The sequence below is a fragment of the Lethenteron reissneri genome, chromosome 37, assembly GCF_015708825.2.
Source record: "Lethenteron reissneri isolate LAM-NWPU_2019-01 chromosome 37, ASM1570882v1, whole genome shotgun sequence".
Classification (NCBI taxonomy): Eukaryota; Metazoa; Chordata; class Hyperoartia; order Petromyzontiformes; family Petromyzontidae; genus Lethenteron; species Lethenteron reissneri.
This window is the reverse complement of record NC_083815.1, coordinates 2,941,231-2,958,557: the sequence shown is the minus strand read 5'-3', so window position 1 is coordinate 2,958,557 and position 17,327 is coordinate 2,941,231. Positions and strand designations below refer to the sequence as shown.

The following is a 17,327-nucleotide window of genomic DNA, read 5'->3' as shown; positions in this document are numbered from 1 at the left end:
ATTACTCACTCAACATCAGTGAGTGAGTGATTGTGTGAGAGTGAGTGGCTGGGTGATTAGTCCGCTTGCTGTACTGCTTTCTTCTGGCGAGGCCAGACAATCGAATCGCACTGCACGTGGCCCTCATTAAAGAGCAAGTCTACGACCACATGCAACTCGTTCTTACAGCGTTTGCTTTTATTAATCTCATCGTAGTTTAGATTGACCTCGTTATATTTGATAACGATACACATCTGTATTCCCGGGTCACTCGCGATCATCAGTATTGACCTCATTTATCATTTAAGTGCTGCCACCATCGGCCGCAGCACGTGACTACCGTGTTCCCGACGTCACAAAGCTCAATTTCCATGTCAGTTTATTTGTTTAAGCAATTAGCATATTTGCTACATTGTCAGCTATGGTATTGTTTAATTCGTACTTATTTGTGTTCACAGCACCATCAGTATCCCTGTTATATTGTATTCGTCTTTTTCGGATAATTCCAAAAAAAAAAGAAATCTCATTGCTTTGGCAAATTTGTGGCATTTTTACTCGTTTCCTTGCTCAGAGACATAATGTAGGTCACAGTAGCGATGTGTTCCCGTTTTTCGGATTGATAGAAACAAATACAGGAAATAACCATTTCCCACGATTATCCGAAACGTGACATTACTTTTTTTTGCCGTTTTTCCCCGCCAAAAAATGATGTCACGACACTGTTGTTAGCACGAGGATATTTCAGGATCTGAAATTGTCCTTGAAATGCGAAATTGTGATATCCTGAATGTTTAAATCTGAAACTCATTGCTTCGCCTGAGTATTTATGAACAATTAATGCTGTTCTGAAATTCGAGAGCAGCCACGGGGCGAGAGTTGGGGCTTTGCAGATGGGTTACATTGTGTACAGCATTACCGTGTTCTCTTGCATGTGATTAACGATGGGTTGTCTATTACTGCTATTATAGACACGCAGTTTTAAAGCGTTTCATGTAGCCAATGTCAACTTAATTAAATCCATTCACATATAATAGAACACTTAATTTATGTGTTCGCCAGTCACCCAGCCTAACTTGGTCGACGTTTCCCTTGCCTTAGATTGTATTTATTACAATGAAGCTTTTAGTTCAGCAACCGTGTCATCAGTCTGTGCATGTACTATGTTGAACTTCTTTCGCACCGTACGTAGTCAACCGTGCTAATCAGAGGTGCGGGGGAAGGACAACAAACGAAACACAAGGGGATTCAATTTAAATATATTTTTTGGCTCAAACAATTTTGCCGATCATTCAAGTAATCGAAAGCACGCCGGGTGTATCTCCCGGCGCGGCACTTACAAAGCCCTCTCACATGAGTTCACGACGGTTCGTTTATGATAGGCGGGTCGAGTGTGTGGTAGGGTAAAATGTGGGTCCTCTCAACTCCTCCAAGACGCCAGCGTGGAAGATGAAGCCAAAATACCCCCCAGAGGGGCCTGTCTAGAGCAGTGGCCCTCAACCGGGGGTACGTGGACCCCTGGGGATACGTGGCAATGGGCACGTGAGTTGAGTTACAACTGCGTGGACTTACTGTGTACCTCTTCTTGGTTCTTTCGGTAAAGTCACGTAGAAGGGAAATAATAAAATAATAAAAATAAAACATAATAAAATAATTCTCACGACGTTTCGGCCACAACGCAAGCAGCCGTCCTCAGGTGAAGACCCAGGTCTGTCGGGGAGACAGCGTCTGAATGAAACACCACCACGCTTGGAGCGTATATTTAAGCCGCGACTCTAAGCTTAAATAAACGCTCCAAGCGTGGTGGTGTTTCATTCAGACGCTGTCTCCCCGACAGACCTGGTCTTCACCTGAGGACGGCTGCTTGCGTTGTGGCCGAAACGTCGTGAGAATTATTTCATTATGTTTTATTTTTATTATTTTATTATTTCCCTTCTACGTGACTTTACCGAAAGAACAAAGAAGATGAATCCCTGCAGTCACGAAAGAAGCTTTACATCGAAATTTACTGTGTACCGTGCATGAGAGTCGTCGGTGAGTAATCGTGTATGGATCTGCCAATATAAAATAACTACGACAGCTTTTAAATGTACATTGTTAGCATAGGGCGATATTAAAGACCTTTCTAAACTCATTGATCGTAAACGACGTGGATTTCCAAGAGTAACCGGCTCGTGGGAACAAGTGACGTCGTGCATGCAGGACGTCACTTGTTCATGTGAAGCTACGGGGCCGCCATCGGCTTCGTTGTAACTTTTTCACTCTGTTCATTAACGCAAATGCCATACACGTTTGTTTCTCGAAGGTTGACCAACCGACCTTCCGAAATTAGACCACATTTGTCTATATTGGTTAATTCTCGGTGTGGCACCACGTGCTCGTGACGACGAGCTGTCAACGAGACGGCCCAGGACAGTATGGTATATGATGACTTCATGAGGCTGAGCGACTTTGAGAACAGGATGGTTGTGTATAGGTCAGTCGAGGTGTGAGGGTAAAGTGACCTTGGGCAGGAAACCTTGCCGAAAGGGATGATGGGCGGTGGTCGAGACGAGCCATGGAGTGGCAGCCAAATTACGGAACGCACCAGGGAGGATGTCTACTCTGGTGGGAGGGGGGGGGCTAAATAAACCATCAGGAAATTGACAATGTACACGGGTATGATCACTGTAGTGCCAACATTAATTTCTTGCATACACATCCCAACGGAGCCTGACACCACCCACACGTCATTGCCAGAGGCGGTTATCGTGATTTATTCCGAATTTGATGGCAAGGATTCAAAGAATTCGGCGATCTTTAAAACAAGCGCTTTCAGATCCGCTTCTGCGGCCGTCTAAAAGATTTTCCTTCCGATATTAAGAAGCCACTGGAGCTATATACGTGTATATCTATATTGAATGTTTAGTTCTTTAAAACTGCATTATGTTTTTACGTTTATTGTCCTTCCCCCGCACCTCCGATTAGTACGGTTGGCTACGTACCGTGCGAAAGAAGTTCAACATACATCCATACACACACGCTTCCTTGTGGGAGGCTGCTCGTTTTCCTCTGCCGTATCGGAAGGTCAATGCTCCATGGTTGGTCAAGCTAAACAATAAAGTAAGGGCCTCTCCTCGCCATACGGGTCGTGGAGGCTTACTCGATCAAATTTCCAACTACACTGGCTAGTGGCGGTTGGTGAGGGCAGGGGGCATCTACGAGTAGGACCATATAGGCCGCTGTACGTGAGCTGTATCGTTCAGTTTCGTTCCGACAAACGGGGCACTACTTTTTCTTTTGCTCAATATGTTCAACGTTAATAAAAGGTATCCAAGCAAAACGTTCTCCACGCATTATCCTGCAGTTACTGAGAAAAGTGTAATTTATTGGCGCACTATATTGACTGCGTATTGAGACATATAAAACTGTTGAGCTAGATTTTCAACCAATCGGCATCGAAAATGTAAGTAGGTTTGAGCCAAAATCAAGCCAATATCACTACGCACATGTAAACATGGAGGACGTAAGCAGTGCAGCTTCATCTGATAGCGGCGATCAAGCTCGATTAAGGTGAGTTCCACACAGCCATGTCCTTTATGGCAGTGATAGGCAAACGTTTCAAAGAAGCAGTACTACAGGATATGCTGATTGAATCAAATGTGGTAGCTGTTGGTTCAATAAATGGAGTCATTAGTGGACATCACTACAATCGTAGCATTCGTGCACACAAACTCCTATTTGAGTCCCTTCCTGAGCAACAGCACACTCGTTACATATCAGCCATGGAAGATCTAGTACAGCAGCGACTATTTATTTGCTGCACTGCCATCTGCTGACAAAGTAGCCACACGACGGGTTAAAACACGCGCGACTCATGGGCGCTCGCTCATCCAAGCACTGTCCAGGCTCAAGATCGCTTAGCTTCTGACATCTGACGCGATCGGGCACATTCAGGGTGATTGAGTCGTAAGCTTTAATTTGAACGAGTCCATTAATTTATCCTACTGTCGATCGCAAACATATTGGGTTTCTAAGTCTACAACATCACACATATGCAAACAGTTTCACCAGACAGAACACTCACTTGCCAATTTACTTTTTTTTATGTATCAGATGTCTCTTCATGCAGTGCGTTTGCTAATAGAATCTGGCAACCCAGCAGCATTTATTTTACAAGCCTGAATGCTGATGAGATCCATACGTTCTAAACCAGTGCAGAGTTCGATTGCTTTTTAAAAAATGCTGCAGGATTATATTGGTCTGGAATACTAATAGACTGATGGATGTGGATATTCACTACCGAGAGCCGAATGGCTCACAGGGCTATACCTAGTAAATTAACTTGAACTTGAAATGAACTTGAACCGAGTTATAATATTAATATATGTATACTCATCTCTTTACGGGTGGTTTCAACAGTTATTTGTGTTGTGCAAGTGTTACATAATTTATGTCACTCGTGGATGGCAACATCAACAGAACTCATTGTCTCCAATTGTAAGTAAAATTATATTTTAGTCAATCAGCCTGTTGGCAGCCGTTGTTTAAATACACAAACTCTGGAGCAGTTTCAACGTCCATTGTCTTAGCAGCAGGCAGGCTTTTTAAAAACATACAGCTGAGTTTCTTGGCAATACTAACTTGTTTATCCAGGAAAGCCACACTGAGACCAAGGACTGTTTTGCACGAAGATCCAGCTACATTGAATTTTTTTTATTCTCATGTTTTTCAGCCAATTAATCTCGAATGTTTATACACATTGGAGGAAACCAGAGCATCCGGAGAAACCCCACACGGATGGACACGAGTTCACTTGCTCAGTTTAACACGTAGTGGAGAAGTCACGAGCCACCACTGCTTTCTGGACTCATTTCTGGCACACCGGCGAATTAGCAGATGCACGTGGGGGCAGTGTAGCCACGCTTTGTACACAGGGCCGGATTAAAATTTAGTAGGCCCCTGAGCGACATGTACTTTGAGCCCCCCCCCACCCCCCCATAATATTTTCAAAAGGAAAACAAAGTTAAAGAAAAATAAAATGTATTTTTACAAGGCTAACAACAACTAAAATTCAGCATTCACAAGTGAAATAACTTTTCACTTAATCTCTGGATGCCCTCCAGCTGACGGAGGCCCCTGGGCTGCAGCTCCTAAAGCCCCCGTGCCTTAATCCGGCCCTGCTTGTACACCAGCCGCGAATTTAATTGGCGCGACATATTTCTCCGGAATCCGCTGGTTCGTTGCTTGTGCGGAGGCAGACGCTGCCTGCGCTGCCACGTGTGCCTCCCGTAAATGCGATTTGGGGGGTGACGAAAGGACTCTGGCCAAGACGGGGCTTGGGACGGAATTTGTGCCAAATGGTGTTCAGTAGGCTGGCACGGGGTCTCGCTCATACATAATAATAAGAAGAAAACAGTAGAAAACCCTGTGGACACGCGGGGAGCAACTCTGTATGCCGTCAGAGTTATGTGCAGAGTTCAATCAGTCTGCTCCTCTCCTGTGGCGTGTCTTAGCAAGGCTTAGGAAGTACGATTTGGTTGTTTCACCATCTCATCAGTCTGCTGGTGATTGGGGAGATGCGCAGCTTCTTTGTCCCCATGATGTTACAGACATCCAGCAGCAATTGAGAAGGTCAATGTCGACCCTGACCTGATCTGTTAGTAATAGCTCAGGAGGCCCCTTTTCAATCACGTACCCATTGATTGAAAGTTTTCGCTATGATCTGTGCAGTTTGATCCGCTATCGGGCAGTAAGTAAAATACTCAATCCCAAATAGAAGGAAAGATTTCCTCCTCGGAGTGCAGGGAAAACGTCCAAGAAAATCCAGGGCGACCAGCTCATTTACCCCAGACCCTGTAATGGACTGCAGGGGCATCACAACAGGAAAGGACACATTTACGACAGTGTGGGGTGGAGTGATGCTAAATAACTGTGTCCCAACGCATGTGCTGAGCATGCCAAGTTATGGAGGAAATTGAACGATCGATCAGTTTCTGTGCGAGCCGCCAGTCCGTCGGTGTCAACCGTAGATCATAGTCGGTCAACAAACAGCATTGAGGACTTACACCATTGGAACCTCATTTGCAAGTAAAAAATATGATAATTGTTTTTTTACCCTTCTATCTGGCAAAAAAAAACTGACACCTTTTTTTTACAAGGAGTCATGTTTGCATAGACCACAATACCTGCAGCCATAATGCAAACAAAAACATAACTCTAATAATATATGCACTGTCCTTGAAGTTGATTGGTCCACACCCGAGACAGCTGTCTCGGGTGTGGGCCAATCAACTTCAATCAACTTCAAGGACAGTGAATATATTATCATAAATTTAGCGGGAATCCTTAAATAAATCCGCGATGGGAGAAGCCGCAATAGGCAAGGTTTTGGTTTTCACGTAACAGTCTAATATTCAGTTGCCGTTGAGTAAAAGTTGATAGGCCGGGGAATCTTTCCATGCCAAGAAGACGGGTGACATTCATACCCCAAAACACTTAGCGATGTTATGATTGGTCTCGATTGTATTTTTGTTTATGAATGAATAATTTTGGTGAATGTCACCGTGCTCATCGCTAGGCGGCGCTGTGATCTCCAGAAGTGAAAGAGCGAAATGACCATACGATTTAACAAAAGTGGGGGGGGGGGGTGGGTAAATACGTATTACTGGTAGGAACCACTTGGTTCCACCAGCCCACAGGGAATTATTGTGTCCGTCCGTCGTGCATCCAAAAATGGAAGGGGTGGGGCTGGGTGGAGAGGGGAGGATGGGGAGGGGCTGGGTGGGGAGGGTGGGGAGGGGCTGGGTAGGGAGGGGGTGGGGAGGGGCTGGGTGGGGAGGCGGGGTGGGGAGGGTGGGGCTGGGTGGGGGTGGGAGGGGTGGGGCTGGGTGGGGAGGGGAGGGGCTGGTGGGGAGGGTGGGGAGAATCTGGGTGGGGAGGGTGGGAGGGGTGGGGCTGGGTGGGGAGGGGCTGGTCACCCCGTGGTGCCCTTATAAAACTCAACGTTTAACCTACTCACGCCGGCTTGTGCGAACCTTCCACTCACCACACGAGCCAGACACTGGCCCTAACCATAAACTCGCCAAGCAAGGGGCCGTCCATAAATGACGTCACGCACATAGGGGGGGGGGGGGGGTCAGACATTTGTGACGATGTGTGACGAGGGGAGGGGTTTAGAAATGTGACGTCACATCAAAATGCGCAACTTTAAATAAATATAGACAACACGTTCTACTTAAATAGACTTTTTGATAAATGTTTTCTCCTCCAACATCAGAGTGCAGCGCCACATTAAATACGCACTACAACGACAATAGTTTAAAGCGATTTGTAGCATGTTTTATTTGGGGGGGGGGGGGGGCAGAGCTTTGTGACGTCATATTTGAGGGGCGGTCTGTCTTTTTGTGACGCCGTGTGACGAAGGAGGGGGGGGTCAAAAATCGTCCCAAATCGCGTGACGTCATTTATGGACGGCCCCAAACCAACGAGTATACTCGCGAAATCTCTAACCACACTAGCCAACCACATCCGAACTCTAACCCCAGCAACCAGCTGGCACTAACCCTAGCCTCGTGATAGGCATCGGGTGGCAGGGATCAGTGCCACAAAGCGGTACATATTTTATGCACCCCAGAAGAGATGATAGGCTGCGCCGTCGGAGTACAAAAAAAACACATCTATAGATCTTAATTCAGTTGTATGATTTAGAAAAGGGAAATTTGCGAGCACCTATTAAGGCTGGTGTGGCACGAAGGTGATTTGTATGTGTCCAGAAGCGCCTATCCGTAGCCACCTGCCCGGTGCTGATTCCAACACACCCACACATCCTCTGCTTCACAGTGTTCCGTAAACATTGAGACGCAAATATTAAAAACGTGGCTTCAGGCAATGCAATTACACACAGATGACACACAGTACTGTACACAATGTTTCAGGTCAATATATATAACAGTGTGTGCCAACCACGAACACCGCTCCCAACATCGTTTGCATCAAGGTCGTAATTATAATAAAAATTGGGAGGGACACCCCCCCCCCCCTCCAATATTCAAACATGCTCAAAATGTCCCCCCCAATATATTTCTACGAAAAATATTTTTAAAAAATTGTTATGCTATAAAAACAACAATTTGCTAAACCTTGGCCACAATATCTGGACTTGTCTTCATATAACAATGCATAGATTTATGTTTATATGATTGTGTTTATGGTTGTACTTTATTAATCCCTAATCTCTGCCATTACATACAATGAAACAAGAAAAGGAAAAAAAGAAAAAACAGAGCAATGTAATACAATACACTATTAGACGTTATTGTTTAAAAAAAAATCCATCCCATGTGTTAGTGAATTTTTTAATATTTTAGGCAGGAAATTAGTTTTCAAATTTAGATTTTTTTTTCTGGGGGGGGGGGGGGCCTAGACCCCCTGGAAGATTTGGTCCCCCGCCAATGTTGACTCCATGGCTACGGCCTTGGTTTGCATATATTTCTCAAATATGTCCTGGACTTCTTGGGTTTGATGCGCAACATTCAAAGAGCCTCCCACGGCGATTCCATTAATCGTCACATCCAGTTACAAACTATTATTTTTCGTCGCCTAAGAAGTGCTCAACATCCTTGAATTGAAAAAAACATTTGGTCTTCCAAAACACGCTTATGTAATGGCATCCATTGCGGCTCTTCAAGGACCGCTCTGTGACGTTATTTATTAAGGAGAACCAGGCCGTCTCGTGCTCACCACAGTGACATTGCAGCTCTTGAAATACTGACGCTTTTTGTTTTGACCGAATTCGATTTTTTTATTCTTGTTATTTAGTTTGCCGAAACCTCTGTCCATTGCCATACCTGTCAACCCCTGATCAGTGCCCTACCTAATTACAGACCAATTCAGACCTTATTGGTCACCCCGTGCCCTTTTAAATCTCAACGTTCATCCTACAAAGTCCCATCACATGGGAGAAACTAAAAAAATAGACAAAAAAATGTTGCCCATATTGAAACGTCTGTACACACCGTATGGACCTGAAAACGCAATTTCCCTTGACAAGAATATGTGGTATATAAACCGTATAGTAGTACTCTTGGTACTTTCGGTAAAGTCACGTAGGTAAAGAAAATTATAAATAAAAATAAAATAAAAGATAAATAAAATTATAAACCGTATAGGTTGACAGCTATGCATTGATGTATTCTCCCGATTTTCTGACGCACTTTTCCCCACCTGTATTTTCAATAAATAAAAACGTTGGTGGTGCGTCTTATAATCCGGTAGGGTGTGTGTATGAGACCAGATTTTATAGAATTATATTGACCAGGTACTATTAGATGGGGGTGCGTCTTATAATCCGGTTCGTATGACCGGGGTGTGTTTCACTTTTTTTGACCACGGGGTCACAAGATTTAGGGTGCGTCTTATAATCCGGTGCGTGTGTCTAGATGTGACCAGATTTGTACAACTTTATAGACCCCCGGAATTTATTACATTTGGGGTGTGCGTCTTATAATCCGGTAAGTTGCACGTACGTTCATGAGACCAGATTTAATTGTTTTTTTTTATCGACCACCGGAGGCAGGATTGCATGTGAGGTGCGTCTTATAATCCGATGCGTCTTATAATCCGGACTAAAGGCGTTGTTTTGAAGTCAACTCAACACACGTGCGATAACCGCCCACGGCCACCCAGCACCACCCAACGTGGGCGGGGTGATGCCACCGACTCGGCCAATAACACAACGGGATTATGGCTCTGCAGATATTCAGCTTCTGTCTTTGTTACCAGCGCCAGAAATAAGAAAGTAAAACTTCAACGACCGCTCGTGTTAACGAGACCAGCCGCCGCCCTTCCGTACACTGGCCTCGTTTTTGTTACGCAGTTACACACGGTCTCGCTTCCGCAGCGATGAGAGACTATTATGATCGTAATCAATGAGTGCACACCGATTCGTAACTCCAGTCAGTTGCTGTTGTGGTAAACGCGCGTTAACGTTGCAGTGGTAGTCCACACTCCGCTGATACTGAACAAGGGATATTCCGACAAGCAAGCCGTAAACAACACACAACAACAACAACCAGGGAGGATCTTGCGTGGAAGGTGATGATGGTGATGTTGCAACTTGCTTCGCTCTCAAAGTCCACGGCAACATATTGCCGACCCTGGATGGTCATGACCGACGCAATCAAGGTGAGAAGATTTCGATCTAAAGCTTTCGTGACTGCAGGGATTCATCTTCTTGGTTCTTTCGGTAAAGTCACGTAGAAGGGAAATAATAAAATAATAACAATAAAACATAATAAAATAATTCTCACGACGTTTCAGGTGAAGAACATGTCTGTCGGACACTGTCTTTCCAGCAGACCTGTTCCGACAGACCTGTTCTTCACCTGAAGACGGCTGCTTGCGTTGTGGCCGAAACGTCGTGAGAATTATTTTATTATGTTTTATTTTTATTATTTTATTATTTCCCTTCTACGTGACTTTACCGAAAGAACCAAGAAGAAGGTGAGAAGAGACGATAGATAATGTCTGCTTGTGGTTGGTGGTGGTGCTGGCGGTGGGGAGTTCCTCCTCTGCGTTCGCTGGTCTCTTTCAGCCAGAGGCCAGACGCTTCATTTACCGGTGGAATTGGCCAAACGCTCCAACGTGGCAAGAAACATCCTGCAACTGAGTAGTTGAGGCTCAAATGAGGGCTTTCTCAGTTCAAAGGCATTTGCTGTACTGTCGTAGATTGCTGCTTAGGCTTGTTGTGAGTGGAGGTTGTGGCACTTGATAATTCGTACAGGGGAAAATGTATGCGCCTCCACATGGAGTGGGCGTCGCTTGAGAACGTTGTGGGATTTCACTGATTATAAGGGATGTTGTGGTTACGTGTGCAGGGGTGGGAAGCCTCCATCGGCAAGAAGGTTCAAACAATGTGGAGAGAAATGTCGGACGTGATGTTTGTCGCATTGCTGTGTTTCTCCGGTATTGGGAGCTTGTTATAAAGCAGAATCGGACAAACATTCCGATGCAGGATCTTCATGTAAGAAAGGTCCAGAGACTCAGAAAGGGTATCCTGGGTAAATAAACTTATTTAAAAACAAACTTTAGTTTTTTTTAGGTTTACACTATTGTTTCAATCAGTGTTCTTTATTCCATTGGTTCGTTAAAAAAATACTTTGGAAATTTGCGGAACGGATTCCAAACAATGATATGTGCTCACCTCCGGAAAACGTTTCCGACTCCCCAAACAAGACAATATGTTTCTCTGCTTCTTATTTGTCTAATCAATGCGTGTAGGTCGCACGACTGCAACTCGGTCCCAATGTTGAAAACGATCCCCAATGTTACAAAATTACATGCAAATTACTCACTCAAATGGGACCGCGTATAACAATATGGGCCCCTACCGTGAATACTTGGTAGGACCCTGCTGAAAAAAGTACTTTGAGACTCAGTGAGGCTTTCCTTTGGTAAACAAACGTAGTAATAACAATGCCGTACAATTAAATACGTTTAATACAGGTAGAAACAACAGGTTCCACACCTGCCCACCAGGGATTATTTGTCTGTCTGTCGTGCATATTTGTCTGTCGTGCACGAATGCGCTGTCCAACCAAGTTCCTACCTGCCCACTCCGAAGGAACGTGTTTTGAAAATCAGCTCCACGAGACAGATTTCAGACACTCACAAACGGCTGTAACGAAGGACGCCACTAAACAGCATAATCATAATCGAATACGTCAAGTTATTTCCACTAAATCGCACGTCACCGGGAAACTTGTTGAATGTTATTTCTATTAACGAGTTAATCTCTGCGGTTCGTTTCAGCACTTCAAACTTGTGCGCGTCGAGTTTCAAAACAGCTTAACATAGCCCAGGGGCTGGCAGCTGCCCTTGGGATACGGTTATATATGTCCTCAAATAAATGTAATGTGTGTCGCTGTGACCCAGTTATTTGTTGGAAACCCACCAAGCGAGGCTGTTATTGTCCACAAATTCCATCGTAGAGTAACATCGCTCGTTATGTTCAAGATAATGATGTGGATTTTGTTAGAATTTAGTTTAAAAAATAATTTAAAATGGTTATTATTTATTGCCCTTTGTCAATCCACTGCCACACAAAGCGCCTCCCCGCCCATGATCGGTCGTGGGGGTTGTTCGCCCATACTTCGCCACGCTGGACAGAGAGCTCTTGGTGATGGGCCGAAGACTGGATCGGACATCACACACCGCTGGATGATGATGATGATCTCGGCTCGCCGGGTTTAGAGTTCATTGTGAGATTCTAGATTTGAAGCTTTCGTGACTGCAAAGATTCATATTCTTAGGTTTTTTCGGTTAAGTCACGTAAGTAAAACATCAAAATAAAAATAAAATAAAAATAAAAATCACGACGTTTCGGAGGCAACACAAGTCTCCGTCATCAGGTGGGACCGTCATAGCCGAATTAGCTGCATCAAGTGAAGCAATGATTCAAGATGTAATCCCTTATAAGCAAGTTGAAGGGAGGTGGAGAGGGGGGGTTGGAGAGCTTATCAGACTGTGGTAGCCAATGAATGGAAACGTATCGGGAGGGAGGAGGAGCGGTGATCAAAGACTGCACGCAGTGCTCATTGTGAGAACCACAGCGGCAAAACAGCTCCACACCCCTTGCACTGTAAATGCACACCCGTCTTTTTTTATATAGCTGACTACTCCTGCCCGCGAGCTCTGGCTTGTGGCAGATCGTTGATGATTCTTGCAATTCGGTGGTTCTCAAACTCGTTGTTATGGAACCAACCCACCTACCCCCCCCAATTTAGAACCTGGTCCACGTGACCCCCTCCCCGCCCGCAATAACGCAGCTAAGCTTAACCTAGCTAAAATACAAAGATGTAATAACATGTTCAAGTCTGTAGCCAACGCAGCAAAAACACGCTTTGTGTTTGAGGGTGTTAGTGGGCCACGATCCAGACAGCGGACTGTGTGGGCACGCTTGTGTTTGTGGTGGAGGGTGTTAGTGGGCCACGATCCAGACAGCGGACTGTGTGGACACGCTTGTGTTTGTGGTGGAGGGTGTTAGTGGGTCACGATCCAGACAGCGGACTGTGTGGACACGCTTGTGTTTGTGGTGAGGGTGTTAGTGGGCCACGATCCAGACAGCGGACTGTGTGCGCACGCTTGTGTTTGTGGTGGAGGGTGTTAGTGGGTCACGGTCCAGACAGCGTACTGTGTGGGCACGCTTGTGTTTGTGGTGAGGGTGTTCGTGGGCCACGATCCAGACAGCGTACTGTGTGGGCACGCTTGTGTTTATGGTGGAGGGTATTAGTGGGTCACGATCCAGACAGCGTACTGTGTGGGCACGCTTGTGTTTATGGTGGAGGGTGTTAGTGGGTCACGATCCAGACAGCGTACTGTGTGGATACGCTTGTGTTTTATAGTGTGTGCATAGTCAGCCAGTCAGCCTCCTACTCCCTTAACCCGTAGAGCCTGGCTGGATCTACCCCATCAATTTCCTGCCCACAGGGCTTCAATGTGCAACGGGTCTGCCAGCAAGCGCCGTGGAATCCCATTATCGTCGTTATCAGCTCCCCTGCGTGCTTTTTGCCGATGACGGCCCCTCTGTTTTGCCATGTACAGCGAGCACCCCGCTTGATGACTTGGTGGCTTGACAAAGAGGGTGGATTGACCCACCGTTGTGAGCCCACGGAGGGTTTTGGGCCATACTTCACCACGCCTCTCACAGTCTCACTGCTCGTAGTCGTGGGCAGCGTTTAGAGAGTACCGTGCAACAATTGGATTACTGCCTTCACCCGCCCGAGGAAAGCCATGCTAACCCCCCCCCCGTCCGCCCACCGTCTTCGGATTGAAAAACAGTGATGATCAACATTGACAGACTTGAACGCTTGCCAAGTGGGTCAAAGCCACAGACGTGAAACATAGAAAGTATCGCCCGACTAACACCGAGCCATCGCCAAACGTTTGCTGCCGCCTGTGAAGACCTGGTAAACAGGGAGACACCTGGTAAACAGGGAGACACCTGGCAAACAGAGACACCTGGTAAACAGGGAGACACCTGGTAAACAGGGAGACACCTGGTAAACAGGGAGACACCTGGCAAACAGAGACACCTGGTAAACAGGGAGACACCTGGTAAACAGGGAGACACCTGGTAAACAGGGAGACCTGGTAAACAGAGACACCTGGTAAACAGGGACACCTGGTAAACAGGGGGACACCTGGTAAACAGGGAGACACCTGGTAAACAGAGACACCTGGTAAACAGGGAGACACCTGGTAAACAGGGAGACACCTAGTAAACAGAGACACCTGGTAAACAGGGAGACACCTGGTAAACAGGGAGACACCTGGTAAACAGGGGGACACCTGGTAAACAGGGAGACACCTGGTAAACAGGGAGACACCTGGTAAACAGGGGGACACCTGGTAAACAGGGAGACACCTGGTAAACAGGGAGACACCTGGTAAACAGAGAGACACCTGGTAAACAGGGAGACACCTGGAAAACAGGGAGACACCTGGTAAACAGGGAGACACCTGGTAAACAGAGACACCTGGTAAACAGGGAGACACCTGGTAAACAGAGACACCTGGCAAACAGAGACACCTGGTAAACAAGGAGACACCTGGTAAACAGGGAGACACCTGGTAAACAGGGAGACACCTGGCAAACAGGGAGACACCTGGTAAACAGGGAGACACCTGGTAAACAGGGACACACCTGGTAAACAGAGACACCTGGCAAACAGGGAGACACCTGGTAAACAGGTAGACACCTGGTAAACAGGGAGACACCTGGTAAACAGGGAAACACCTGGTAAACAGGGACACCTGGTAAACAGAGACACCTGGTAAACAGAGACACCTGGTGAACAGAGACACCTGGTAAACAGGGAGACACCTGGTAAACAGAAACACCTGGTAAACAGGAAGACACCTGGTAAACAGAAACACCTGGTAAACAGGAAGACACCTGGTAAACAGGAAGACACTTGGTAAACAGGGACACACCTGGTAAACAGGGAGACATCTGGTAAACAGACACCTGGTAAACAGGGAGACACCTGGTAAACAGAGACACCTGGCAAACAGGGAGACACCTGGTAAACAGGAAGACACCTGGTTAACAGGAAGACACCTGGTAAACAGGGAGACACCTGGTAAACAGGGAGACACCTGGTAAACAGAGACACACCTGGTAAACAGAGACACGCCTGGTAAACAGGGACACACCTGGCAAACAGGGACACCTGGTAAACAGAGACACCTGGTAAACAGAGACACCTGGTAAACAGGGAGACCTGGTAAACAGGGAGACACCTGGTAAACAGAGACACCTGGTAAACAGGGAGACCTGGTAAACAGGGAGACACCTGGTAAACAGGGAGACACCTGGTAAACAGAGACACCTGGTAAACAGGGAGACCTGGTAAACAGGGACACCTGGTAAACAGGGAGACACCTGGTAAACAGAGACACCTGGTAAACAGGGAGACACCTGGTAAACAGGAGACACCTGGTAAACAGGAGACACCTGGTAAACAGGGAGACACCTGGTAAACAGGGAGACACCTGGTAAACAGAGACACCTGGTAAACAGGGAGACCTGGTAAACAGGGACACCTGGTAAACAGGGAGACACCTGGTAAACAGAGAGACACCTGGTAAACAGAGAGACACCTGGTAAACAGGGAGACACCTGGTAAACAGAGACACCTGGTAAACAGGGAGACCTGGTAAACAGGGACACCTGGTAAACAGGGAGACACCTGGTAAACAGAGACACCTGGCAAACAGAGACACCTGGTAAACAGGGAGACACCTGGTAAACAGAGACACCTGGTAAACAGAGAGACACCTGGTAAACAGAGAGACACCTGGTAAACAGGGAGACACCTGGTAAACAGGGAGACACCTGGTAAACAGAGACACCTGGTAAACAGGGAGACACCTGGTAAACAGAGACACCTGGCAAACAGAGACACCTGGTAAACAGGGAGACACCTGGCAAACAGGGAGACACCTGGCAAACAGGGAGACACCTGGTAAACAGGGAGACACCTGGTAAACAGGGAGAAACCTGGTAAACAGGGACACACCTGGTAAACAGAGACACCTGGCAAACAGAGACACCTGGTAAACAGGGAGACACCTGGTAAACAGGGACACACCTGGTAAACAGGGACACCTGGTAAACAGGGAGACACCTGGTAAACAGAGACACCTGGCAAACAGAGACACCTGGTAAACAGGGAGACACCTGGTAAACAGAGACACCTGGCAAACAGAGACACCTGGTAAACAGGGAGACACCTGGTAAACAGAGACACCTGGTAAACAGAGAGACACCTGGTAAACAGGGAGACACCTGGTAAACAGAGACACCTGGTAAACAGGGAGACCTGGTAAACAGGGACACCTGGTAAACAGGGAGACACCTGGTAAACAGAGACACCTGGCAAACAGAGACACCTGGTAAACAGGGAGACACCTGGTAAACAGAGACACCTGGTAAACAGAGAGACACCTGGTAAACAGAGAGACACCTGGTAAACAGGGAGACACCTGGTAAACAGGGAGACACCTGGTAAACAGGGAGACACCTGGTAAACAGAGACACCTGGCAAACAGAGACACCTGGTAAACAGGGAGACACCTGGCAAACAGGGAGACACCTGGCAAACAGGGAGACACCTGGTAAACAGGGAGACACCTGGTAAACAGGGAGAAACCTGGTAAACAGGGACACACCTGGTAAACAGAGACACCTGGCAAACAGAGACACCTGGTAAACAGGTAGACACCTGGTAAACAGGGAAACACCTGGTAAACAGGGACACCTGATAAACAGAGACACCTGGTAAACAGAGACACCTGCTAAACAGGGAGACACCTGGTAAACAGGGACACATCTGGTAAACAGGGACACCTGGTGAACAGAGACACCTGGTAAACAGGGAGACACCTGGTAAACAGAAACACCTGGTAAACAGGAAGACACCTGGTAAACAGAAACACCTGGTAAACAGGAAGACACCTGGTAAACAGGAAGACACTTGGTAAACAGGGACACACCTGGTAAACAGGGAGACATCTGGTAAACAGACACCTGGTAAACAGGGAGACACCTGGTAAACAGGGAGACACCTGGTAAACAGAGACACCTGGCAAACAGGGAGACACCTGGCAAACAGGGAGACACCTGGCAAACAGGGAGACACCTGGTAAACAGGAAGACACCTGGTAAACAGAGACACCTGGTAAACAGGGAGTCACCTGGTAAACAGGGACACACCTGGTAAACAGGGAGACACCTGGTAAACAGAGACACCTGGTAAACAGAGACACACCTGGTAAACAGGGACACACCTGGCAAACAGGGACACCTG

The 17,327-nt window shown here is 46.7% G+C and overlaps 1 protein-coding gene across 3 annotated transcripts in view; it reads left to right on the top strand.

Moving 5' to 3' along the window:
- The window catches only part of LOC133351407 (uncharacterized), a 29,459-nt gene that overhangs the window by 1,450 nt on the left and 10,682 nt on the right, over positions 1–17,327 (top strand). The window contains exon 1 of one of the 3 annotated variants that reach the window (XM_061566579.1): positions 9,748–10,140. The exons of the other annotated variants lie outside the window; for them this stretch is intronic. Coding sequence (XP_061422563.1) covers positions 10,054–10,140 — 87 coding nt within the window. The 5' untranslated portion in view covers positions 9,748–10,053. Of the gene's footprint in view, positions 1–9,747; positions 10,141–17,327 lie in introns of those variants that run through there. 3 annotated transcript variants of the gene reach the window in all.